Here is a 27353-nt window from a genome sequence, read left to right as displayed (position 1 = left end):
GCTCGGTTGTTCCACTATGTAACTACTGTTTTGTAATTACACATTTGAAAGTGAACTGTGAATGTTGGCCTCTGGGGAATATTGTCATTGCTGGGAGATCTAAGCACGTACTGTATGTGTACTTACATAGTAGTACTGCTTGAATTATATACAAATATATACATACAATATGAAAATATAATGAGGTTGAATGAGGAATATGTGTGGTATATACACTACCGTTAAAAAGTTTAGGGTCACTAAGAAATTTCCCGCAAACACCAGTCTCAACGTCAACAGTGAAGAGGCGACTCCGGGATGCTGGCCTTCTAGGCAGAGTTCCTCTGTCCAGTGTCTGTGTTCTTTTGCCCATCTTAATCTTTTCTTTTTATTGGCCAGTCTGAGATATGGCTTTTTCTTTGCAACTCTGCCTAGAAGGCCAACATCCCAGAGTCGCCTCTTCACTGTTGATGTTGAGACTGGTGATTTGCGGGTACTATTTAATGAAGCTGCCAGTTGAGGACTTGTGAGGCGTCTGTTTCTCAAACTAGACACACTAATGTACTTGTCCTCTTGCTCAGTTGTGCACCGGGGCCTCCCACTCCTCTTTCTATTCTGGTTAGAGCCAGTTTACTCTGTTCTGTGAAGGGAGTAGTACAAAGCTTTGTACGAGATCTTCAGTTTCTTGGCAATTTCTCGCATGGAATAGCCTTCATTTCTCAGAACAAGAATGGACTGACGAGTTTCAGAAGAAAGTGCTTTGTTTCTGGCCATTTTGAGCCTGTAATCGAACCTACAAATGCTGATGCTCCAGATACTCAAATAGTCTAAAGAAGGACCGTTTTATTGCTTTTATTGCTTCTTTAATCAGCACAATAGTTTCGGCTGTGCTAACATAATTGCAAAAGGGTTTTCTAATGATCAATTAGCCTTTTAAAATGCTAAACTTGGATTAGCTAACACAACGTGCCATTGAGATTGAGAACACAGGAGTGATGGTTGCTGATAATGGGCCTCTGTACACCTATGTAGATATTCCATTAAAAATCAGCCGTTTCCAACGACAATAGTCATTTACAACATTAACAATGTCTACACTGTATTTCTGATCAATTTGATGTTATTTTACTGGACAAAAAATGTGTTTTTCTTTCAAAAACAAGGACATTTATAAGTGACCCCAAACTTTTGAACGGTAGCGTATATGTGAATAAAATGAGTAGTATTATTGTATTGTAGCCCGTGCCGAGGCTTTGTCGTTAGAAAAGGTTGTCTTTTGTTCAGTGTGACGACAGAGACCATAGCCGCTGGGGCATTGCCATGCTAAACAAATGGTGCTGGACCGGAATGGACTGTAACCTGTGAGAGTTGCCAAACAGACACCATTCAGATGCAGGCCAATCTGATCTGACAACAGACCAGGTGGGAGTCTGCCTGGGCTCTACTATGGTGACAGACGGCCGCCGGACATTCACAGGTGTGTTTGTGTGTGTGTATTGTACACGTTTGCATAGTTTGTAAGTGTGTGTGTGTAAGTATGCTCCCGCGTGTGTATGTGTCTGTGTACACAAAAATGTTTGTGTATGTGAGTGGATGTTGTTACTCATCTGAATGGGAAACTGAGATCGCATCAGATAATAAGCAACCACACACTCCTCAGTGGAGTAAATGTCCATTGTGTGACAACGGGCCAAACATACCAACGAATACAAAGCTACGATTGCGCCACCATTTCAATAATTTTGCATTTAAGAAGAAACATAGATTACCACAGCGAATAACAACTTATACAATGTCTTTTTTTAAATTTTAAACCTCATTTTAATCAGACATGGGTAGGTTGTGTGTGTGTGACTCACCCCTTTGGGCTTGAAGGGGGGTTGGATCTCGCGGTTCTGGAGACGTTCCCAGTCGATGCGTCTGAAGAAGGCGTGCTCCCGGATGTCCCTCTCGCCCTCGGAGCCGCAGCCCAGACGCTTCGACGGGTGTTTGGTCATCAGCTGGGAAGGATAAGGAGTGAAAGGCCCTCGAGTTAGAATGGAAATTCTACAGATAGAAATGTCACTATTGTGTCAATCAGGGAAGGACCACAGAGATAGTGGCATTTAGATCTACAGAAACCCATGTGATCATCAGCAGGCAGCAGGCGGAGGATGAGAGAGCCAGTCAGAACGGCTGGAGTAGACAGACCGTAGAAAAGATAGCCATAGAAAAACTAAATAGATTCCATATTCTATTATTTGCTCATTGGCTGAGGTTGGGAAAAGAAGAAGGACATGGGAACATGAGTCATTATGAGTTTAATGGAGACCATAGAAATAGGATGAGTGGAATGGATAACAACAGACTCACAAGCAAGTTAGTATTGGAGTCAATATGGGGGCAGTTATTTTCTACGCTTCCTCTTTTTATTCTCTCTTATTCTCTCTTTTTTCTGGGTCAGTAGGGAGCCAAACAGATGGGGGGTTGGTAAAAAGGAATTTGTCTCTCTTAGATTTAATGTGTTATTGTTGTCACTTAGAATCGCACAGCAGGAGGCGACATGGGGGCGCACTTTGTAGAAAACAACTCGACATTGAAAAACCATCAAACAAACGTATTTCCTTGTTAAACGAGAGGAGGAGAAACCACACTCAAACAACATCATGACAAATGTCAATAATGACAGGCACTCTTTGTGGGTTGGATTCCCACTGGGGCCTGCAGTGCGAAAATGTGCGAACGTACAAAAGTAAGTTGTTTTGGATAAAAGCATCCGCTAAACGGCATATACAGTTGAAGTCGGAAGTTTACATACAGCTTAGCCAAATACATTTAAACTCAGTTTTTCACAATTCCTGACATTTAATCCTAGTAAAGATTATCTGTCTTAGGTCAGTTAGGATCGCCAATTTATTTTAAGAATGTGAAATGTCAGAATAATAGTAGAGAGAATGATTTATTTCAGCTTTTATTTCTTTCATCACATTCCCAGTGGGTCAGAAGTTTACATACACTCAATTAATATTTGATAGCATTGCCTTTAAATATTTTAACTTGGTTCAAACATTTTGGGTAGCCTTCCACAAGCTTCCCACAATAAGTTGGGTGAATTTTGGCCCATTCCTCCTGACAGAGCTGGTGTAACCGAGTCAGGTTAGCAGGCCTCCTTGCCCGCACACGCTTTTTCAGTTCTGCCCACAAATTTTCTATGCGATTGAGGTCAGGGCTTTGTGGCCACTCCAATAACTTGAATTTGTTGTCCTTAAGCCATTTTGCCACAACTTTGGATGTATACTTGGGGTCATTGTCCATTTGGAAGACCCATTTGCGACCAAGCTTGAACTTCCCGACTGATGTCTTGACATGTTGCTTCAATATATCCACATAATTTTCTGTGCTCATGATGCCATCTATTTTGTGAAGTGCACCAGTCCCTCCTGCAGCAAAGCACCCCCACAACATGATGCTGCCACCCCCGTGCTTCACGGTTGGGATGGTGATCTTCGGCTTGCCAGCATCCCCCTTTTTCCTCCAAACATAACAATGGTCATTATGGCCTAACAGTTCTATTTTTGTTTCATCAGACCAGAGGACATTCCTCCAAAAAGTACAATCTTTGTCCCCATGTGCAGTTGCAAACCGTAGTCTGGCTTTTTTTATGGCGGTTTTGGAGCAGTGGCTTCTTCCTTGCTGAGCGGCTGATAAGAGTTTATAAGGTTTAAATATAAATGATTAAATAATTATACCCGGAAACTTAACCATTAGGGATTAGAGGTTATGTAGCATGGATAAGGAGTAATTAAAAGTATTAAACATAAGTCCAACTAGGTTAGACTGGGAGAGAGAGAAATGTGTGTATGCTTAAGAAAACACCTAGAAACAATTAAACTATGGTTGAACCGACCCGGCTATAACTCTGGGAAGATAATATAGGGCAGGGAGCACCCCTCCAGGTTTCCTTTATCTGGGGGGGACTGGAACTGTCAGCTGAGTAGTGAGAAACTGTGGTGAGAATTGTAGAGAAGAAGATAGCTCTCCTAATGTGTGTGGAAGTATGTGCGCCGCTATAAAATGGATGTCTTTGTATTCTTGACGTCAGAGTGCTCTCGTGAATAAACATTTGACTATTGTAGGCTGGGCCTCTGTCTGTTTTCATTTAAACCAGTATCTTACAAATTCTGGGTTGCAGACTGAGTAGTTAATTGAAGTTCAGTTTATGAACATTGAGAACAACATTCTCTTATCAGCGGCCTTTCAGGTTATGTCGATATAGGACTCGTTTGACTGTGGATATAGATACTTTTTTACCTGTTTCATCCAGCATCTTCACAAGGTCCTTTGCTGGGCTTGATTTGAACTTTTCGCGCCAAAGTACGTTCATCTCTAGGAGACAGAACGCGTCTCCTTCCTGAGGGGAATGATGGCTGTGTGGTCCCATAGTGTTTATACTTGCGTACTATTGTTTGTATAGATGAACGTGGTACTTTCAGGCATTTGGAAATTGCTCCCAAGGATGAACCAGAAGTTTTTTTCTGAGGTCTTGGCTGATTTCTTTTGATTTTCCCATGATGTCAAGCAAAGAGGCACTGAGTTTGAAGGTAGGCCTTGAAATACATCCACAGGTACACCTCCAATTGACTCAAATTATGTCAATTAGCCTATCAGAAGCTTCTAAAGCCATGACATAATTTTCTGGAATTTTCCAAGCTGATTAAAGGCACAGTCAACTGACCCACTGGAATTGTGATACAGTGAATTATAAGTGAAATAATCTGTCTGTAAACAATTGTTCGAAAAATGACTTGTGTCATGCTCAAAGTAGATGTCCTAATCGACTTGCCAAAACTATAGTTTGTGAACAAGAGTGGTTGAAAAATGAGTTTTAATGACTCCAACCTAAGTGTATGTAAAGTTCCGAGTTCAACTGTATTATATATTATAAAAAAAGGAAAACAGTACTTTTTTATACAGTACCAGTCAAAGGTTTGGACACACCTTACTCATTCCAAATTATTTTCTTTCTTTTTACAATTTTCTACATTGTAGAATAATAGAAGGCATCAAAACTATGAAATAACACATATGGAATCATGTAGTAACCCCATTTTGTTTTTAACAATTCTCAATATATTTGCACACTTTTGGCATTCTCTAAACCAGCTTCACCTGGAATGCTTTTCCAACAGTCTTGAAGGAGTTCCCTCATATGCTGAGCACTTGTTGGCTGCTTTTCCTTCACTCTGCGGTGATTGTGATTGCCGGGTGATTGTGATTGCCAGGGCATTCGATGCAGCACTCCATTATTCTCCTTCTTGTTCAAATAGCCCTTACACAGCCTGGAGGTATTCAGCTAGTCTGCTTCTCACAAAGACATGACGGCTGGAAACAGAAATCTCAAATTTGGACTCATCAGACCAAAAGGACAGATTTCCACCGGTTTAATGTCCATTGCATGGGTTTCTTAGCCCAAGCAAGCCTCTTCTTCTTATTGGTGTCCTTTAGTAGTGGTTTCTTTGGAGCAATATGACCATGAAGGCCTGATTCACGCAGTCTCCTCTGAACAGTTGATGTTGAGATGTGTCTGTTACTTGAACTCCATGAAGCATTTATTTGGGCTTCAATTTCTGAGGCTGGTAACTCTAATGAACGTATCCTCTGCAGCAGAGGTAACTCTGGGTCTTCATTTCCTGTGGCGGTCCTCATGAGAGCCCGTTTCATCATAGCCCTTGATGGTTTTTGCGACTGCACCTGAAGAAACTTTCAAAGTTCTTGACATTTTCCGGATTGACTGACGTTCATGTCTTAAAGTAATGATGGACTGTCGTTTCTCTTTGCTTATTTGAGATGTTCTTGCCATAATATGGACTTGGTCTTATACCAAATAGGGTTATCTTCTGTATGCCACCCCTACCTTGTCACAACACAACTGATTGGCTCAAACGCAAAAAGAAGGAAAGAAATTCCACAAATTAACTTTTAACAAGGCACACCTGTTAATTGAAATGCATTCCAGGTGACTACCTCATGAAGCTGGTTGAGAGAATGCCAAGAGTGTGCAAAGGGTGGCTACGTTGAAGAATCTCAAATATAAAATATATATCTTGATTTGTTTAACACTTTTTTGGTTACTACATGATTCCATATGTGTTATTTCATAGTTTTGATGTCTTCACTATTATTCTACAATGTAGAAAACAATAAAAAATAAAGAAAAACTCTGGAATGAGTAGGTGTTCTAAAACTTTTGACTGGAACTGTATATAATTATTTATTTATTTTAAATAGATTTTCCTTTATTATTTTCCCCTAACCCTACCATCCCTCCCCTAATTGGAGTATACTAATGGACAGCAACACTTAGGATTCTACTTCCAGCTTATACATACTATATACATTTTACAGACACAGTATATTTTACAGCAGTTTACATTCCTAGTTGAACACGAATTCTAGCTCTCTTTCTTTCTATAAGTTTCTCAACAGCGTGCGTGGACTTAGATAGCCCTATTAGAAAGTTGCCCACCTACATTGGAACATAACGCTCATTAGGTGTGTGTCTGTCAGTGGGCGTGCGTTACATCAGCAGGGGATGACATTGGTTGCATAGCCAGCCTTGCAGATACAGTACAGTTTCTTAACAGAAAAACATAATAATGTGTTGTCATTGTAAAAAAGTATTCCTGACCGCGTCCAAAATTGCACCCTATCCCCTTCGTAGTGCACTACTTTTGACCAGAGTCTTTGTCGTGGGAGGAAGAGTGATATCCATTGCAATTTATTTTTAGTTTGAAACTCTGAACTTTTGGCAGCAACATAGCATCTGGGTATAGTGGAATATACTGTAGGATAACATAGGACGGGGGAGTAAAACGAATCAAGATACTTATCTAACTCCAGAAACCTTTAAGCTACATTTGCTCAGGCCTCTAGCCCAACACTCACTCACCAAACCACGACTCTCTCTGTAATTCTCCTGAACCCAGTCGCCAGCCCAGTCCCGATATTCTATCCCATTCGTCATTTCACAGTCTTTGCAAGGGAGTTTGAGGTGAGTCGTGTGTGTGTGAGTGAGTAATCCTAGCTGGTCTAAAGGTGCAGAAAACTCATCCCAGCTGCAGTGTGAAGAGGCCAGGGAGAGTAATGAGAAAAGCTTGGCTAGAGCGCCTTCACACCTCTCCTTTCCTCTCCTCAAAAATTGCAGTGACACAGCGGTGGGGTGATGGCAGCAAAGCATGCTGGGTAATGTAACAACGCCAAAAATAACAGCCAGTCTCTATCTACTCCTGTCGTCTGTTGGTGGCAGCCACAGAATTGTGACTTAGACACGTGTGTGTGTGTGTGTCACAGCTGGTGAAAAGGAAAAAGTAATTTGTCAGGGTTGTGTTCCCAGGTTATGCTGTTCCCCTACAAGGGAACCCTTGTACGCTGCAAACAGAATTCACCTTCAAAATGTAAACTTGAGGCCCAAAAGCGGCCTGAGAATCAGTCTGTGTCTGTCTCTGGCTGGTGAGCTAAGGAGTCATGACCAGGTTCTCAGTGTTCTCTCCTTGCTAGAACACACACACACGCACGCGCCTCCCCGAGACCTTCTATCCATGCGAGCCTTAGCGGATGGCCCGTCCACAAAGGCAGAGCATTGGATCAAAGCAAATCCCCCTCTGCAGAAACAATGGAGGGACCTCACTCTCTTCCCTATGGGCCCTGGTCAAAGGTAATGCACTACAAAGGGAATAGGGTGCCATTTGGGATAGATGGAGGGATTTGAGGTAAAATTGCTGTAGGACATTTCTGCTGCAACCTAAATACTACAGATGTAGAATCTTCCATTTTTTTTGAGGAGAGAGAGAGATGCGAAAGAGGCGGAGACAAAGAGAGCGGGAGAGAGAGGGTTTGCAGAGAAAGTGAGGGGCAGACAGATTGCAGAGACAGTTGTTAGAAAGTGGTGGTAGTGTGAGAAAGGGGGAGAGTGAGAGAGGGAGGAAGGGATAGAGAGAGGGCTAGATAGAAGGAGAGGTAGAGAGGATGTGTGAGCTCTGAGGGTTGAAGTGGGGAGGTGTGGACACGAGTGTGTTATCACACAGTTTGTTGACTCGGCCCCGGGACGCTCGTCTCTCCTCCTGCTCATGTTATTAGTGCCTTCACCTCTCCTCTCTCACACACGCACAACTTTCCCTATGTGTCTCCCTCTTGCTCTGCCTTTAATTCGTTTTTGGCACAATATGGCTGCCGTCCAACATATGCATACAGGTGGGTACTAGGAGAGATGGGACCCACACACTGTCAAAAAGAAGGAAAAATTAGCTTTAAGCTTTTAAGTCTCCATCTCTCCTTGTTCTCCTATTTTGAAACCTACGCACCTGTAACAGACACTATTTGATCTAAAGGACCTTCAAAGAGCGCAGACTGCCACCCACCATAACACAGGTGGGCGCTACATCGGTGATGAATAGGGGTGAGGTAAACACATCCATAACTCCTCACTGTGCTTCTCCAATCCAGCTTGTTTTTGAATCCACTTCCCCCCTATAGTACAGTCTGCCCGTAGCTATGTAGGTAGTAACCCCCGTGCCTATAGACTACAGTAATAGATCCTTCAACGACAAAACCTCCAGTCTAAAGGTTACATGTCAGAGTCAGTCATATCTATCGACATAGATTCTATCGACATAGATTCTATCGACATAGATTCTATCGACATACCACTTCATGCTCTTCCTACTGTACATGCTAATGGATAGTGTCTTCATAAAGGTCATTGTAAAGACGGCTTCAAAAGGTTGACTTCATGAAGTGTTAATAATTGGACCTAGGTCTCAGTGGGTATGGGACTAAGTGTTATTGATGACAGAGGACGAGAGCAGGGGTGAGAGACTAGCTTCAAAGGGGAGTGGGGAAGACCATGGGTTTAAGGGTGATGGTTGGGGGGCCATAGAAATATAATGACATTGACTTCAATGGGAATTTCCATTCAAGTAATTCTATTTCTATGAGAGGGGCTGAGGTTCAAAAGGTTCTTTGGGTCAAAGGTCGTACTCACCCCTTTGCAGATGGACACGGCCTCTTTGGACATTTGCTTGGGGTACGACACGTTGTGCTCCATGATGGACTGGAAGAGCTCGTCCTCGTCCTCACCATCAAACGGGGGCTGGGGAACAACACGTTATATAGAACGTTATATGCATAGAACGTTATATGCATGTTGTAAATACGTTGCGAATGTATACATGTTGTAAATATTTTGATAATGTTTTATACATGTTGTAAACAGGTTGAGAATGTTATATACATTTTGTAAATATCCTGGGAATGTTTTATACATGTAAATAGGTTGAGAATGTTATATACATTTTGAGAATGTTGGGTTGAAAATGTTATATACATGTTGTAAATAGTTTGCAAATGTTATGCACATGTTGTAAATATGTTGCGAATGCTATATACCTGTTGTACATTTGTTGACAATATCATGTAGATGTTAACACATCAGAATGTGTAGTACATCTGTAATGACCTCAAATATGTCTGTAATGACCTTCGCCTTTAATTTAATTTTTATTTTACCTTTATTTAACTAGGCAAGTCAGTTAATTAAGAACAAATTCTTATTTTCGGCCTAGGAACAGTGGGTTAACTGCCTTGTTCAGGGGCAGAACGACAGATTTGTACCTTGTCAGCTCGGGGATTCGAACTTACAACCTTTCGGTTACTAGCCCAACGCTCTAACCACTAGGCTACCATGCCGCCCCAAATTTAATCAAACGGGTAAATTCATGATAATCTATCTAGTATCTTAATGTCATAACTATTTTTCAGGGGTCATTTCTACACAGGGCCCAGTCCGCAACTCAGCAGAGTCTGTAATGCAGATGTCAACTGTATAAAAAGTCAGCTTTAATAGAATTTTAGGAGCATGAAGACAATTAGAAATGTCATGCTGGCTACACAAACAGCCAGAAAAGCTGGCCCCACAGGACTGCTTAAAACAGCTTGGCAGAAAAAGGGAAACATTTTCTTTGAAAAACACCAATTTGACATTGTGTGCTGTGGTGATTGTGTCCGACACTAGCTTGCGGTTTTAATTTTTGCATCAAGGGGATTCCAAGCCTATTTGAACAGAGTATTGTGGGGGGAAAACTAAGTCAAAAGGTTGTTGCCAGAGGCATCATCGGAATAAACAGAACCAACATGAACTAATCTGGTTAACCCTTCGATGGCCTAAAGTTCCAAACATTGTCATAAAAACACACTTGGAACAGTTTTCTTTGCTGATGAACGTTTACACTTCGGTACCAAAGCACCTGCTCAAAGCCATTGGATGTGTGTATATTCTACTCTTTCTCAGTCCAGTAATACAACTGAATAAGGGTTGTTATGGTGGCTTGTTGCGCAAAAGAGAGAGAGAGAGAGAGAGAGAGAGAGAGAGAGAGAGAGAGAGAGAGCAATAATGGAAAAAAAAAGAGAAAAAAGATACAAAAAAACATTTATGAAACGGAAGATAAAAATCAACGAAAGAGGTCTAGACCGTAGAGAGTGAAAGAAACAAGTTCCATACAAAAGTTGCCAGCTGGGAGGGAAATGGACTCGATGGTCCAGCTATTTTCTCCCTCCACCTCTATCATTACTAACCATAATGCATTGTGACACATCATTCATGTAATATTTTTAATTTCCACTAGACTAAACCCTTTGGCAAGCGATACCTAGGCTGCTTTCTGCTCTCTTTATCTGATACACAATACACTGCACACCCTCTTGAGAGGGAAACACACACACAGTCGACCCCCCCCCCCCTACAATCCTGAGGTCATATAAGCCAAATGAACTACTTTCGGCCTGTGAGTGTGTACTGTGAAAGGGGTATGGCTGGGCTGCTGCTCGTTCATCACGCCGTCTGTTTCTGCCCAGTGAACGGGACGGGATGAAGCTCCTGGCCACTGGCGCCCCAAACACACAGCGAGCAAACAAACCCATCACCCTTACTGAACACAACAGCAGGGAGTTAGCACTGGCCGCATCTCAAATGGCACCCTATATGGCTATGCCCTATGTAGTGTACAGTGTAGGCTGGTGGGAGGCGCTATAGGAGGATCTGCTCATTATAATGGCTGGAATGGAATGAATGGAATGGTATCAAACACATCATGGATATCACGTTTGACTCCGTTCCAATAATACCTTTCCAGCCATTACAATTAGCCCATCCTCCTATAGCTCCTCCCACCAGCCTCCACTGGTAGTAGGGCTCTGGTCAAAAGTAGTGCACTATATAGGGAATAAGGTACCATTTCGGACGCTCACTCAGAGTATTCGATAGCATAGCCGCTTAGCCAGTCAACTGACCAGTCAACTGCCCTTACTGATGGTTGGGACGGTTATGGACTTAACCGAAAATAAGCTGTTAAGCCTTTACACTCATACCCATACACGGGTTGAAAATGGCAGATTGGAACATAGTGGCTGTACAGTAACATGCTATACATGACGTCAGAGCTCTGGCTCTGCACTTCACAGCGCTGTGTGGGTTTTGACCGACAGCCGTTCTGAACTTGAGCCCCTCGCAAGACAAGAAGGTGCCTCCATCCCTCCAGATAGTTGGGGAACTTTAGCAAATGTTTTGTTGTCTGAGTGAGGGAAATGCTGTAAATTAAGAGGACTATGTATTTTATATTTGATAGAGCAGTCTGACTGAGCGGTGGTAGGCAGCAGCATGCTTGTAAGCATTCATTCAAACTTTACTGCGTTTGCCAGCAGCTCTTAGCAATGCTTGACCCACAGCGCTGTTTATGACTTCAAGCCTATCAACTCCTGAGATTAGGCTGGCAATACTAAAGTGCCTATTAGAACATCCAATAGTCAAAGGTATATGAAATACAAATGGTATAGAGAGAAATAGTCGACGTGTCATAATTCCTATAATAAACTACAACCTAAAACTTCTTAACTGGGAATATTGAAGAACTGGGAATATTGAACCACCAGCTTTCATATGTTCTGATGTTCTGGGCAAGGAACTTAAACATTATCTTTTTTACATGGCACATATTGCACTTTTACTTTCTTCTCCGACACTGTGTTTCTGCATTATCTGAACCAAATTGAGCATGTTTCATTATTTATTTGAGACTAAATAGATTTTATTTATGTATTAAGTTTAAATAAGTGTTCATTCAATATTGTTGTAATTGTCCGATTAATCGGTATTGGCTTTTTTTGGTCCTCCAATAATCAGTATCGGCATTGAAAAATCATATTCGGTCGACCTCTAATACAGTGTCAACGTTTATGAGCACTATGTATGATGTACAATAGTTGAGTCTATTTGAGAGCTGTCCAAAATGACGCCATGTCCCATCAGAGGGGTGCAGATGGGTGACGACATTGTGTGTGTGTCCTTTCGTTCTCATGAGACTGGATTACTGTAAGGTCAGTGTGAAGGTTACCCGACTGTGTCTTTATCTAGAAACCTGAAGGATTTGCACGTGAGTGTCTGTGTGTGTGTAGAGCGGGCTGGGGGGCACACTCACCTGTCCTGCCAACATTTCGTAGAGCAGCACTCCGTATGCCCACCAATCCACTGATAGCCCATATGGCTGGTATGCAATAATCTGGAGAGACAGAGACAGAGACAGAGACAGAGACAGAGAGAGAGAGAGACAGAGAGAGAGACAGAGAGAGAGATAGAGAGAGAGATAGAGAGAGAGAGCGAGAGCGAGAGAGAGAGCGAGAGCGAGAGCGAGAGAGAGAGCGAGAGAGAGAGCGAGTGAGCGAGAGACAGAGAGAGCGAGAGCGAGAGCGAGAGCGAAAGAGCGGGAGAGACAAAGAGCGAGAGAGAGCGAAAGAGCAAGAGAGAGCGAGAGAGACAAAGAGACAGAGACGAGAGAGACGAGAGAGAGCGAGAGAGGGATGAAAAGAGTTACATGGGATTAGATAAGACAATGCACATGTTCACAGAAGGTGAAATGCTGGCAAAGTATATACACATCACAGACAAAGAGACAGGCACACACACACATTTTTTTAAACTTTTAGTCTCACACCACACTCTGCATCAGCTACAGTAACACACACACAACACACACACACACACCACCACACACACACACAAACACACACACCCACACACACACACACCACACACACACACACACACACCACACACACACTAAGCCTTTCACCTTGGTCGGCACATGCCCCACCAGTCAATCTAGCTCTTATTAGCAATTAGCATCCTCTTCTAGAGGGAACCTGGTTCATTACTGAGAGAGCAGGTACATCCTGTCAACCAGTTTCACCATCTGCTGTTGTGTCCCCCTAGCTTATCATTGGATCCATTCTAATGAAGACACGAGACAGCCTTGCCGGAGCGAAGTACTGCTATGTTGCAGAGGGAAAGTCCATCGATGCAAAGTAAAGTACGGTCCATGGGAGAATTCACTGATGCGAAATAAATGGAGGGAGACAATGTTATTGTTTTGTGAAGTGGTGGGCGGCGTAAGTCCACTTGTGCAATAACAGCTGGGGTAAGTATGCCCATGCATGCAAGAACACATTATGCATGCAAGAACACATTATGCATGCATGCGCATATCAAGGGACGTTCATTGAACATGTGGTAGAAGCCGAGAACAAGACACCTGAATCCCCAACAGTGCTAGAGGAGAAGCAGCTGCACGACTAGACGGCTGCCGGCAGAAATGAAGCTGAAGAGGTGCCTTGAGTACCAGAAGGAAAACCCGAGCGTCTTACTGTGTCGTGTTGGAAAGTGTAGCAAACGGGAAGTTCTTTTCAGAGGACGTGTCCAATACAACGAGTGCATCAATGAATACATCAACACGAGGGACTGCTAGAGGAAGATGATCAATAAAAGATAGGCCATTATGTCATGGAGATGAGGTGGGGAAAGAGGTCAGTGCTTTGTTTTTCACACACAGTATAAGGAGAGGGTGTCTTTGTGTGTGTGTGTGTAAGAAGAGTGTGTCTTTGTGTAACGAGCACACAAGCAAGACTTTAACCTGTTTCCCTAACAGTAAATACAATATTGGATTGTTTTCTGCTTGGTCGTCCTGTCTTTTTGGCTTAACCAGGCCATACTCAGTCTCATGCTAAACTGAACAGGTCAAAATTGATTCCATGAGTATATCAATCTTTCTCCATGAGCTACACTACTGGTCAAAAGTTCCAGAACACCTATTCATTCAAGGGTTTTTCTTTATTTTTTACTATTTTCTACATTGTAGAATAATAGTGAAGACATCAAAAATATGAAATGACACATAGCGAATCATGTAGTAACCAAAAAAGTGTTATATTTTATATTTGAGATTCTTCAAATAGCCACCCTTTGCCTTGATGGCAGCTTTGCACACTCTTGGCATTCTCTCAACCAGCTTCACCTGGAATGCTTTTCCAACAGTCTTGAAGGAGTTCCCACATATGCTGAGCACTTGTTGGCTGTTTTTCCTTCACCCTGCAGGCCGACTCATCCCAAACCATCTGAATTTGGTTGAGGTCGGGGGATTGTGGAGGCCAGGTCATCTGATGCAAAGCACTCCATCAATTTCCTTCTTGTTCAAATAGCCCTTACACAGCCTGGAGGTGTGTTGGGTCATTGTCCTGTTGAAAAACAAATGATATCCCATCTGGTTTGGGCTTAGTGGGACTGGCGTATCACTGCAGAATGCTGGTGGTAGCCATGCTGGTTAAGTGTGCCTTGATTCTAAATAAATCACAGACAGTGTCACCAGCAAAGCACCTCCATAACCATAAACACCTCCTCCTCCATGCTTTACGGTGGAAATACACATGCGGAGATACCTGTTCACCACACCGCGTCTCACATTGACATGGCGTTTGGAACCAAAATCTCAACATTTCCACCGGTCTAATGTCCATTGGTTGTGTTTCTTGGCCCAAGCAAGTCTCTTCTTCTGATTGGTGTTCTTTAGTAGTGGTTTCTTTGCAGCAATTCGACCATGAAGGCCTGATTCATGCAGTCTTCTGACACGTTGATGTTGAGATGTCTGTTACTTGAACTCTGTGAAGCATTTATTTGGGCTGTAATTTCTGAGGCTGGTACTCAAATGAACTTATCCTCTGCAGCGAGGGTAACTCTGGGTCTTCCATTCCTGTGGTGGTCTCATGAGAGCCAGTTTCATTTGATGGTGTTTGTGACTGCACTTGAAGAAACTTTCAGTTCTTGACATTTTCCAGGTTGACTGACGTCCATGTCTTAAAGTAATGATGGACTGTAGTTTCTCTTTGCTTATTTGAGATGTTCTTGGCACAATATGGACTTGGTCTTTTACCAAATAGGGTTATCTTCTCTGTATACCCTCTGTCGTGTCTTTGGCTATGCCAGATTAATTGCTTATCACATACTATTCTATAAAATAATTTCTTCCGTAATTAATATTACCTGATTGAACTAATCATGTAAATGTAATTAACTAGAGGGACACCACAAAATAATATTTATAGAGCTGTTATCTTCCGAATAACCTCTTAAAGATTTAGTAATATTTTACGTCAATAGCAGTCAAAATTATCGTCATCTCATTCAGTCTCATATTCTGAAAGTTTGAAATTTTGTTAATCTGCAAGAATCCTGGCTAACAAGTTGAAATCAGCAATACAAAATTGGGGTTAATTATTTATTTACTAAATACCTAACTAATCACACGAATCACACATACACAATTAATCATAACTTGATTACAAATTGCCGTCATAAAGGAAAACGTCCAGCGGGGCGGAACAGATATGACAGCTTGTCACACAAAGAAAAGGGGCGGGATTTTAGTGAAAGAGCGGGAGACTGGAAACATAGGCGAAGCTGTGCTATCGTAAATAGCAGTATCTTTGCATTTAATATTACCGCCCATTTGGAAAAGGAAAATGCATATAAATATTTACTCTGAGCTGCGCTTCAGTAGGTTGGTGGTAGATGGAAGACCGTATCGCCAACCCAAGTCCTCTGTCCTTTTGAAGAATGTCTCTGGTGGTCACTGGATACTTGGAGTAACGTCGTGTAGTGACGGAATACCCTGACTGTCCTTCCTAACCTGCGTTTGTAGCAGCTGTTGCTAACTCAACGGCTAGGAGGTATCACTTCTGTAGTGAATACGAGTTCAAAGTTCATACCATTCACAACCAAAGTCCATGCTGATGTTGGCTTAGTTCTGTAGTTTATTTCTGAACCATTTCTGACATCGGATCGTCATCCTAATGTACCGGAACAGGAAGTTATATTTTTGTCAATGGCTTTATATAGTGGAGGGAGAGGGGTGTGGTCTGAAAAGTTTTAAAACCCATGTCTCTTCACAGGGGCGGGCCCCTGGTTGAGCAGAAGCCAAACTTATGAAAACCCAAATCTCTCATTTGGAAGCTAAAATTACATTTCATCTCTTCACAAATAATTTCATATTCAAACATTTGAATTAAACAACAATTCCATGTGAATCCGATACCTCTGAGATTTAGACTTTCCACAGTAGAGTTTATGTCATTCTATCATTGATGAGACTGTGTCAGAGGGCACCGAACTGACATAATATACCTTAAGTACCACCGCATATGTTCAGTTGGTCGGATTACCAGAATATAGTTCATTCCCCCCCAACTTCTGATGTTCCCAGAATCTCTATGTTAACCAAGGGGTTTTCTTATGTCCCATCAGTAGGGAAGAGGAACGGGGAGGGGGGAAAGAGGTATTTATGACTGTCATAAACCTACCCCCAGCCAACGTCATGACACCTCCTACCTTGTTCACAACACAACTGATTCGCTCAAACGCATTAAGAAGGAAAGAAATTCCACAAATTCACTTTTAACAAGGCACACCTGTTATTGAAATGCATTTCAGGTGACACTCATGAAGCTGGTTGAGAAAATGCCAAGAGGTGGCAAAGCTGTCATCAAGGCAAAGGGTGGCAAACCAAGACAAAATGGAAACTATGGAGGCCAGACTGAGTACCACGTAGGTCCAGGAAGAGGAGCTGAGAACCAGACTGAAAATACAGGAAACCAGGTGATGAATTAAGGAAAATTAATCAAGGTAAAGAGAGTTATAACGTATTAACTTGTTCCAAAGGTGTATGAGCCCTTATCACGTTTTATAAATCTGTTTTTATGTACCAAATGTACGAACCATACTAAATACTATTTAGAACATACGGTTCAGTAAAAAATGTATGCAGTAAGCAACAACGTACTAGGATGTCCATATTGAGAAGGTGCCATCTAAATGCCACATCGCGTCTGTTCGCGCCACTCGTTCATTTTGGAACAGCACGTCCCTCTTCTGATTATCAGCTACTGCCAAATACACGTGGGTCTGATAAGATTATCTCTTCCTCATAGTGTGCTGTCAAGTCTTACTAGATGAACCGCTGAATATGACACCCCTGGCATTTCAATCTCCTACATTTCTGAAGTTTCACATACTCTAAACTAGCATTGGTATTCGGACAGGCCCAATGACTCTGATTCTGATTATAAGCGTCTGTGAATGCATGAGACCAACGTCATAATGTACCTAAGAATGTGTAATCGTTGTCTTCACAGAAAGACCAAGAGTGGCATTCTCAGCTGCACTGACCGAGGATGGTTCCGGAAGCAACAAAAGGACCGTTCAACACTGAAACTACTTTGGTCTACGGGAAGGTCATCACCGACATCGGCAACGCCTACAACCGGTAATGTGAAGCACAAACAATAACATTTCTGGAGAAATTTGGAGCCAATAACTGAAAAAGGTTAAAGCGACAGTTCACTTTTGAAAGTTTTAAAAGTGAACTGTTTCTTTTCCCGGTAGATCTATACCTTTACCATTGCAACAGGGAATGCATATATTTCCTGGGCAATGTACTATATAGATTTCCTAATTCCTAATTTACTGTAACATATAACTGGTAACCATCTATAATTGATGAAAATGTTTTAATGTGTACAGTGATGTGTAGAGTACATGTGTGATGTGTAGAGTGATGTGTAGAGTACATTAGCCATTTCAGTTTAATTTCACTTCATTTTATTAAAATATCATCAAAATGTTTTCCTGTGGGGTGTGTCCAATTCCAATCCAATTCAAATGGTGAATTCATTCGAATTAATTTCACTAGGGTACAGGGCAGCATTCGGAATTTTGGATGAAAAGCGTGCCCTATATTAAACTGCCTGCTACTCAGGCCCAGAAGATAGGATATGCATATAATTAGTAGATAATTAGTATATTTGGATAGAAAACAGTCTAAAGTTTCCAAAACTGTTAAACTAATGTCTGTGAATATAACAGAACTGATATGGCAGGCAAAAACCTGAGGAAAATCCAACCAGGAAGTACTATTATTTTGAAAGGCTGTTTTTCCATTGAAAGCCTATTCACCATACAAAGACTTAGGACCCAGCTCTGTGGCTTCCTCTACATGTGGCCAGTCTTTAGACATTGTTTCAGGCTTTTACTCAAAAAAATTAGGGAGATAGAGCACTTTCAATCAGTGGCCAGTGGAAATTTCCATTCATCAGCCACGCGCCTGATCAGGAACGCGCCTGATCAGGAACGCGCCTTTCTTGTTTCTCCTTTCCTATTGACGAAACTTTTGTCCGGTTGAAATGTATTGATTATTTATGACAAAAACAACCGGAGGATTGATTTTAAACATCGTTTGGCATGTTTCTACTAACTTTTATTGTACTTTTTAAAAACTTTTCGTTTGGACTTAGTGCCTTAAGCATTTGGATTACTGGACAAAACACGCAAACAAAAAGGAGGGGCATTATCGAACAAAACAAACATTTGTCGTCTAACATGGAGACCTGGGAGTGCCACCAGATGAAGATCATCAAAGGTAAGTGATTATTTTTAATGCTATTTCTGACTTTTGTTACACTCTCCTTGGCTGGAAAATGGCTGTATGGGTTTCTGTGGCTAGGTGCTGACCTAACATAATCACAAAGTGTGCTTTCTCCGTAAAGCCTTTTTGAAATCTGACACAGCGGTTGGATTTACAAGAAGTTTATCTTTAAAATGGTGGATAATACTTGTATGTTTGAGGAATTTTAATTATGGGATTTCTGTTGTTTTGAATTTGGCGCCCTGCAATTTCACTGGCTGTCGTCGAGGTGGGAAGCTAGCGTCCCACTTGTACCAGAGAGGTTAAAGAGCAATTCACAACTAAATTCTGAATTGACCCCAAATCTGGTGTGTCCTGATTCTTCTTACATTAGTAGTATCCCTATTTACATTGTGCTGATAATAACAAAACAAAAAAACAGTGTTAAGCAATACCATCAGTAAACTATTGATAATTGTAATGATTGATCAAAATCGGTATATTTATAAACCATTTATTAAGCTCCTTCGCTACAGGTATGTTCATGGCACCAGTGAGAGGACTCCACCACTTCACCTTCTATTGCCATACACATGGAGCCAAGATAGCATTTCTGTTCACGAAAGGAGAGAGAGTTGTTGGTACGGCAGATCCCATAACATCTAGTGATGGTTCAGATAATGAATCTAGCGGGGCTGTACTGATGCTTGAGGAGGGAGATCAGGTCTAGGTGCGCCTTGAAGCCAACTCATGGATCTGGGTAGAAAATGACCGCAACCTCAGCACCTTCATTGGCATTCTACTATTTGCCCGGTGTATTCTGTATGGGGATAAGTTCCACATCATCTGTTTGACAGATCCAGCTACATGCAACAGAAAAAATAATAATAATAATAAAAAAATGGACAAGATTAACACTGTTTATTAAAAAAAAAAATCTCTCTCTCTCGGTTTAGTACATCTGTGGTGTTTACAGAATGACACACATAATAACCCTGCCTCTGGCAGCTTCCATCCTGCATTTACTGTACACAAACCAACAGCGACGTGTGATGCTGTTTTATACATTTTATGCTGAGTCATTGTTACTATCACATTGTACATGTAGCCTATTCTGAGGTGTATGTTCTTATTCATATTCTCGGGTGTATTTGCTGTTGCTCATAGCTTTATGTCCTTCTTCAATGTATCTGTGGGTTGAAGAAGGTTTGAAAAATAAGGATTGGAAGAAAAAAAAACATGACCTGAATGAGAAGGATATCTTGAAAATAATGATTAACAGGCGTTCACATACTCCTTGAGGTAAACACCAGACCTGGGATCACATCCTTAAATAAAAAAATGCTAATACTTTGAGCGTTCGCTTAAGTCTGCTTGGAGGGCAATTTGGGAACTGTTTCTATTCGTTTCTTAAGCAAGGAAAGCCCACCAGGCACAGATGAAGTATTTGAAACCCAAACACATGACTCATATGGTACTGTGAAGAGAGACAATAGTTTTGTGAAACATTTACCCAAGCTGAAATAGTGGTTAAAGAAGCAGGTCACGTCAATCCATAACCGTTGACGTTTCTTAAGCACTTGAACATGATTGAAAGGTAGCCACTTTGAACTGGATCAAAGTCTTCCTGGGAACATTCCATTTGTGCCCAAAAGGATATGTGCTTATAAAATGTACCGTACCACGGACTAGAGATCAGAAATCACAGGAGAACAAACGACTCAAGTCCAGATGAAGAACGAAGACCACTATAGCTCTGCAGCTAGCATTGCTGTGCTACTGCCCGTCTGGGGCGCTAGGTCAGGGAGACAATGCCATAGCTACAGAGGACGGGAATCTGAAACCCGAAAGATGAGGTCGCAGCCTCAACACAGTTCCAGCAAACCTGCCAGCGGGACATCTACACTGTGCTGAGAGAGATGGAGGCCAGACTGAAAGCCAGTGAGAATCAGGCGGAGGAGCTGAAGAGAAAACGTAATAACATTATTGCCAAATACTATGGGAGAGAGAATATATTTTGGTAACACTTGGCGGAAAGCATCCAAGTATAATGCGGCCGTAAAACTTGTCATGCATAGATAAACATGACATAAAGGTTCAACTACTAGAGAATAGCTACACTAGCTTGGACAATATATTCAGATTTACTCAAAACAGTCACCAATAAAAGCATTTAAAATCACCAATAAAATCTCCAATAGCGCTGAACTGCAGATTTAGGAAAAAACATATGACCCTCAGATCACACGGTCAGGAAAAACTTAATTTGAAGTCAACGGTCAAATAGATTGTCATGGAGTGTGTACTCTCATATCATTCACAGACAGACCTATGGTGGCCTTCTCTGCAGCACTGGGAATCAAGGCAGGGAACATACTGTAGGACCTTTCAACACTGAAACTACCCTGGTCTACAAAAAGTTCTTCAAACGTTGGCGACCTCTATAAACCCACCACAGGTAATGTGATGCACTAAACCATGATATACTTTAATATACTGGAAATGTTTTATGTAGACAGCACCAATGAGAGGACTCTACCACTTCACCTTCTATTGCAATGCATTTGGAGCCAACCCGGGGTATGTTTTCTGTTTGCAATTAAAACAGGAATAAACTCAAATTCAAAACCTGTTGAGTATCATGATTTTTCATGTTTTTACCTCATGTTAGGTATTCAGCAGTGTTATCGTTAAGATCACACACACACACACACACACACACACACACACACACACACACACACACACACACACACACACACACACACACACACTCCACACACACACACACACAGAGACACAGAGACACAGAGAGAAAGGAGGTAATGCTGACAGATAGGCATCTAGATTTGTTTCAGGCCATACTGCAGCGAGCACCAATGTGACACCGCTGTCCTTGCCTGTCGCCTGTCACAATGACACAGGGCAAATGGTGACCTTCGACTCCATGCACAGCACTGCGTGGCGAAGTGCGAGTAGGGTTTTCTGTGAGAATACTAATTTGAGTTAAGTGTGTGTGCGCGTGTGTGTGTGGGTCGGTCTCTGTCAGTCTGTCTGTTCGAGTGTGTTTGTGTGAATGCAGTCTGTATCTGTGTATATGAGTGATTGCAAGTGTGTGTCCCCCAGTCAGTCTCTTCCCTGGTTTGGCAACATAATGAATGTGATAGGGACACACACTCTGATGACCCGTCGCTCCACTATCTCATGTTGTTTTCTTTCATTTCCCACACTCCATAGAGGCCTATGGCCAGATCACTCAGCGTAAACATACTGTGTGTGAGCGTGTGTGCGGTTGTGTCCATCTGCGCTGCGGTGGATGTCTCCCGGCAGGCCTAATGCTACATGACAGTTCTGGATCACTCACAGCTACTCAAGGCTTCCACCACCACCACCGCTCTTAATATAGCGCCGTGCACATAGGAACGACGGAGACAAGACAACTACTAAAACGCCACAGAACACAACCTCAGCCTGATCTCAGAAACAACATTACAGCGGGTTGAAGTGGTGTTGGCCCACACCTCAGTGTTACTGGATTCGTTTAAGCGGCGTGCACCACGGTGAGTACAGTACATTAAGCCATAAGCTGTACGTCTGTTGCTAGGTTTCGAAGTGAATGCATTTGACTAGTTAGGCTACTATACTGACTGCACGCCTGGATTGATGGTGTTCAGTCAAACAGCGTCACACGGCTGAATGGAAAGGCAGTAGGGCTTTCAGGAGAGCAGCTGATCCGGCACACGATTTACTCATAAGTTAGTGTATATCAGGGATGGCCAACCGTGCTCCTGGAGAGCTACTGGCTATGAAGGCTTTTAAGCTGGCTCTAGCCCTGCTGTAGATAATTATTTGGTGTTAGAATGGCATTTTGTTATCAGTTAATTTATCAAACTGAATCTTACAAGAGAATCAAGCATTTTCTTGCACCTGTAAAGTGTATTAAGTTAAACCCTGGTCTACTTGCCTCCAACGGTTGGGGTTAGGTTATGGGCAAGATAAGCTTGATCTGTAGGGCAACTGCTACTCAGTGCATGGCAGAGCAGCTGAAGGGTCTCCGTCTTGGCTAACGTTAGCTGCTATCGCTAAAAGGCTTTGGGGAGCGAGGCAAAATGGGAGGTCAGGCTGAGTTTAGTGCACACTGACAAAGTGCAAAAATGTACTTTGGCAGTTTCGCTCTCTCTCTCTTCTCTCACGACTTCTTCCTCTGTCAACACAGAGGATTGAACACAGAAACGAATTGCTCTGATCTGAAAACATCTGTCACCGCAACCACTAATTGCATAAAGCCTAAAAATAGGAAGTGAAGTTGTTGAAGCCAAAACAAGGAGCCAGAGGACAATCCAAAGATAGCGCTAAATCAGCTTCTCTCGCTCTCCCAGTCTCTCTCCCAGTCTCTCTCCCAGTCTCTCTCCCAGTCTCTCTCCCAGTCTCTCTCTATTTATCCTCCCCTCCATCTCACCCTCCCCCTCTCTATCTCACAGGCTTGTTACTCTGGTAACGCAGTGTGTAAATTTCCATTAGCATACAGTGACCAACGTGTTCCTCTCAGATTGATAGAGGCTGCATCCCAGATGACACCCTATTCCCTTTATAGTGCACTGCTTTTGACCAAGGCCCATAGGGCCATAGAGGAAACGGGGTGCCGTTTGGGACGCTCACAGAGCCTTCCCATGGCTGCCTATGTAGGTCAGGGTGAGAGGTAAAGAGTGGAAAGAGAGAGAGAAGTAGAGCAATGCCAATGTGTGTGTGTGTGTGTTTGTGTGTGTGTGTGTGTGTGTTTGTGTGGCGTAATGGGGTGGTGACAGGCGAAAGAGAGAGAGGTGCACAGGGACCGTGTGAGCTATTTTTCCACATGGGTCCTGACAACTAAGAGACACACACACCTACAGTACACGGAAGAGTACTCCCATACAGATATGCACGGGGACACACACTGGTGCGTGTATATACAGTGCCTTGCAAAAGTATTCATCCCCCTTGGTGTTTTTCCTATTTTGTTGCATTACAACCTGTATATTAAAATAATTTATATTTGGATTTCATGTAATGGACATAAACAAAATTGTCCAGATTGGTGAAGTGAAATTTAAAAAATGAATTGTTTCAAAAAATTAAAAAAACGGAAAAGTGGTACGTGCATATGTATTCACCCCCTTTGCTATGAAGCCCCTAAATAAGATCTGGTGCAACCAATAACCTTCAGTAGTCACATAATTAGTTAAATAAAGTCCACCTGTGTTCAATCTAAGTGTCACATGATCTGTCACATGATCTCAGTATACAGTTGAATTTGGAAGTTTACATACACTTAGGTTGGAGTCATTAAAACTATTTTTTCAACCACTCCACAAATTTCTTGTTAACAAACTATAGTTTTGGCAAGTCAGTTAGGACATCTAGTTTGTGCATGACACAAGTAATACAGATCAGGGTTGGGTTATAAAAAAACATATGAAACTTTGAACATCCCACGGAGCACCATTAAATCCATTATTAAATAATGGAAAGAATATGGCACCACAACAAACCTGCCAAGAGAGGGCCACCCACCAAAACTCACAGACCAGGCAAGGAGGGCATTAATCAGAGAGGCAACAAAGAGACCAAAGATAACTCTGAAGGAGCTGCAACGCTCCACAGCGGAGATTGGAGTATCTGTCCATAGGACCACTTTAAGCCGTACACTCCATAGAGCTGGGCTTTACGGAAGAGTGGGCAGAAAAAAGCTATTGCTTAAAGAAAAAAATAAGCAAACACGCATGTGGGAGATTTCCCAAACATATGGAAGAAGGTATTCTGGTCAGATGAGACTAAAATCAAGCTTTTTTGACATCAAGGAAAACACTATGTCTGGCGCAAACCCAACACCTCTCATCAACCCGAGAACACCATCTCCACAGTGAAGCATGGTGGTGGCAGCATCATGCTGTGGAGATGTTTTTCATCGGCAGGGACTGAGAAACTGGTCAAAATTGAAGGAATGATGGATGGCGCTAAATATAGGGACATTTTTGAGGGAAACCTGTTTCAGTCTTCCAGAGATTTGAGACTGGGACGGAGGTTCACCTTCCAGCAGGACAATGACCCTAAGCATACTGCTAAGAGCAACACTCGAGTTGTTTAAGAGGAAACATTTAAATGTCTTGGAATGGCTAGTCAAAGCCCAGACCTCAATCCAATTGAGAATCTTTGGTATGACTTAAAGATTGCTGTACACCAGCGGAACCCATCCAACTTGAAGGAGCTGGAGCAGTTTTGCCTTGAAGAATGGGCAAAAAATCCCAGTGGCTAGATGTGCCAAGCTTATAGAGACATAACCCAAGAGACTTGCAGCTGTAATTGCTGCAAAAGGTAGCTCTACAAAGTATTGATTTTGGGGGGGTGAATAGTTATGCACACTCAAGTTCTGTTTTTGTGTCTTATTCTTGTTTGTTTCCAAATAAAACATATTTTGCATCTTCAAAGTGGTAGGAATGTTGTGTAAATCAAATGATACAAACCCCCCCAAAATCTATTTTAATTCCAGGTTGTAAGGCAACAAAATAGGAAAAATGCCAAGGGGGGTGAATACTTTCGCAAGCCACTATAGACAGACAACACACTGATGCGTGTAGATACAGGGACACGCGCACACTCTCACACACACACTAAAGTGCATGAACACACACACACACCGACAAACACAGAGGATAGCAAACTTCCACATCGCAAAAATAGCAAGACAAAATTAATAAAACATATAGGGGAAGCAAAACGTCTCGTATTATGAGGTGGAGGTCAAATTCACTTCAATTAAGAAATCAGACTTTTAGGTAAATGTTCATTTCCAACCCTCATTGGAGCTAATATAATGGTATCAACCTCTACTCTCTCAAGTCTCTCAAAGTCAGAGAGAGCGAGAGCGTGTGGAGTTATAAGAGCCTGACTGGAGCCCCTGCTGTGAGAGCTGGACGGTGCATTTGCAAAGGGGCTCACCACCACCCCAACCACCCTGTGTGTGTGTGTGTGTGTGTGGTGTGTGTGTGTGTGTGTGTGTGTGTGTGTGTGTGGTGTGTGTGTGTGTGTGTGTGTGTGTGTGTGTACCTCACCAACACAGCTTGTCCACCCAGCCTCAGCACCCATGAACCTCTTCGAGGACGTTTTAGAGGAAATCAATATGGTGTCCCTCACTGGGCTGTGCTTGACTGGGTTGGTTACATCAAGGGCAGATTCTCATGCAAAACGCTCTCTTTCGAACTCAAAATGTTCAGTAGACACGGTGTGTATGTGTGTGCGCGCGCATCCTGAGCTGTCGACTCGGATGTGGATCACCACGGAGACGGGGGCGCAGGCCAGACAATGACAAAGATGACCACCCCTCTCCCTCCCCCCCACACACACACACTCCCCCTGTTCCTACCTCTGGGGCGATGTAGTCGGGCGTCCCACAGAAGGTGCGAGTGGTCACTCCCTCGTATATGTTCTCTTTACACATGCCAAAGTCAGCGATCTTAATGTGGCCCTCCGAGTCCAGCATCACGTTGTCCAGCTTCAGATCCCTGCAGGAGACACCCGCATCATGTGACAAGGGCCAAATGAAGATGACCATTGTATTTTAGGGCCTTTTCTACACCCCTCCTGTTACTTTCTTGACATTTACATTATTACATTGATGAATGAATGGTTTGACAATACACAGTGTACGGTAAACATTGATCCTAGAATGGGATAAAGTGCCTCTGAGTTGGTGTACATTGGAAGAAGACCCACCTGTAAATGATTCCTTTCTTGTGCAGGAAGAACAGGCCAACAGAGATCTCTGCTGCATAGAACCTGCAATGACATGCTCCATGTTAAGACAGCCCTGAAGCCATTCATTTCAACAGGAAGGATTGTAAAGGACTGTAATGTGCTTCAGCTAGACTGGGCACATTCTGATAGATATATTAATTCTTATACCTAGGCTGTCGTTTCTCCTCCGTACTTTGCAGTGCCCAGTCTAGTTTTCCCGCTTTTTCTCCCTTCTCGCTCTCTCTTCCAAGCCCTCTATTTATTTATCTTTTACACACACACACTCTTATTCCCCCTGACCAAAAATATAAATGCAACATGCAACAATTTGAAAGATTTGACTGATTACAGTTCATAGAAGGAAATCAGTCAATTGAAATAAATTCATTAGGCCCTAGTCTATGGATTTCACATGACTGGGCAGGGGTGCAGCCATGGGTGGGCCCGGGAGGACATAGGCCCACCCACTTGGGAGCCAGGCCCAGCCAATCGGAATTAGGGCTTTATTATAGACAGAAATGCTCCTCGGCACCCCTCCTCAGATGATCCCGCAGGTGTAGAAGCCAGATGTGGAGATCCTGGGCTGCCGTGGTTACACGTGTTCTGCGGTTGTGAGGCCGGTTGGATGTACTGCCAAATTCTCTAAAACGATGTTGGAGACGGCTTATGGTAGAGAAATGACAAAATTCTCTGGGAGAATATTTATTTCAGCTATTTAACTTGGCAAGTCAGTTAAGAACAAATTCTTATTTACAATGACGGCCTACCCCGGCCAAACCCAGACGACACTGG

The 27353-nt window shown here is 42.6% G+C and overlaps 1 protein-coding gene across 2 annotated transcripts in view; it reads right to left on the bottom strand.

Moving 5' to 3' along the window:
• The window catches only part of LOC111957424 (protein kinase C alpha type), a 213159-nt gene that overhangs the window by 16602 nt on the left and 169204 nt on the right, over positions 1 to 27353 (bottom strand). For both annotated transcript variants that reach the window (XM_023978280.2, XM_023978348.2), the window contains 5 exons: positions 26541 to 26603; positions 26191 to 26329; positions 12486 to 12566; positions 8999 to 9106; positions 1839 to 1979 (listed from right to left, as the gene is read on the bottom strand). In XM_023978280.2, the coding sequence (XP_023834048.1) occupies positions 1839 to 1979; positions 8999 to 9106; positions 12486 to 12566; positions 26191 to 26329; positions 26541 to 26603 (532 nt within the window). The remainder of the gene's footprint in view (positions 1 to 1838; positions 1980 to 8998; positions 9107 to 12485; positions 12567 to 26190; positions 26330 to 26540; positions 26604 to 27353) is intronic.

Source organism: Salvelinus sp. IW2-2015, linkage group LG1 (assembly GCF_002910315.2).
Source record: "Salvelinus sp. IW2-2015 linkage group LG1, ASM291031v2, whole genome shotgun sequence".
Lineage (NCBI taxonomy): Eukaryota > Metazoa > Chordata > Actinopteri > Salmoniformes > Salmonidae > Salvelinus > Salvelinus sp. IW2-2015.
This window is presented reverse-complemented; position numbering and strand designations above follow the sequence as displayed.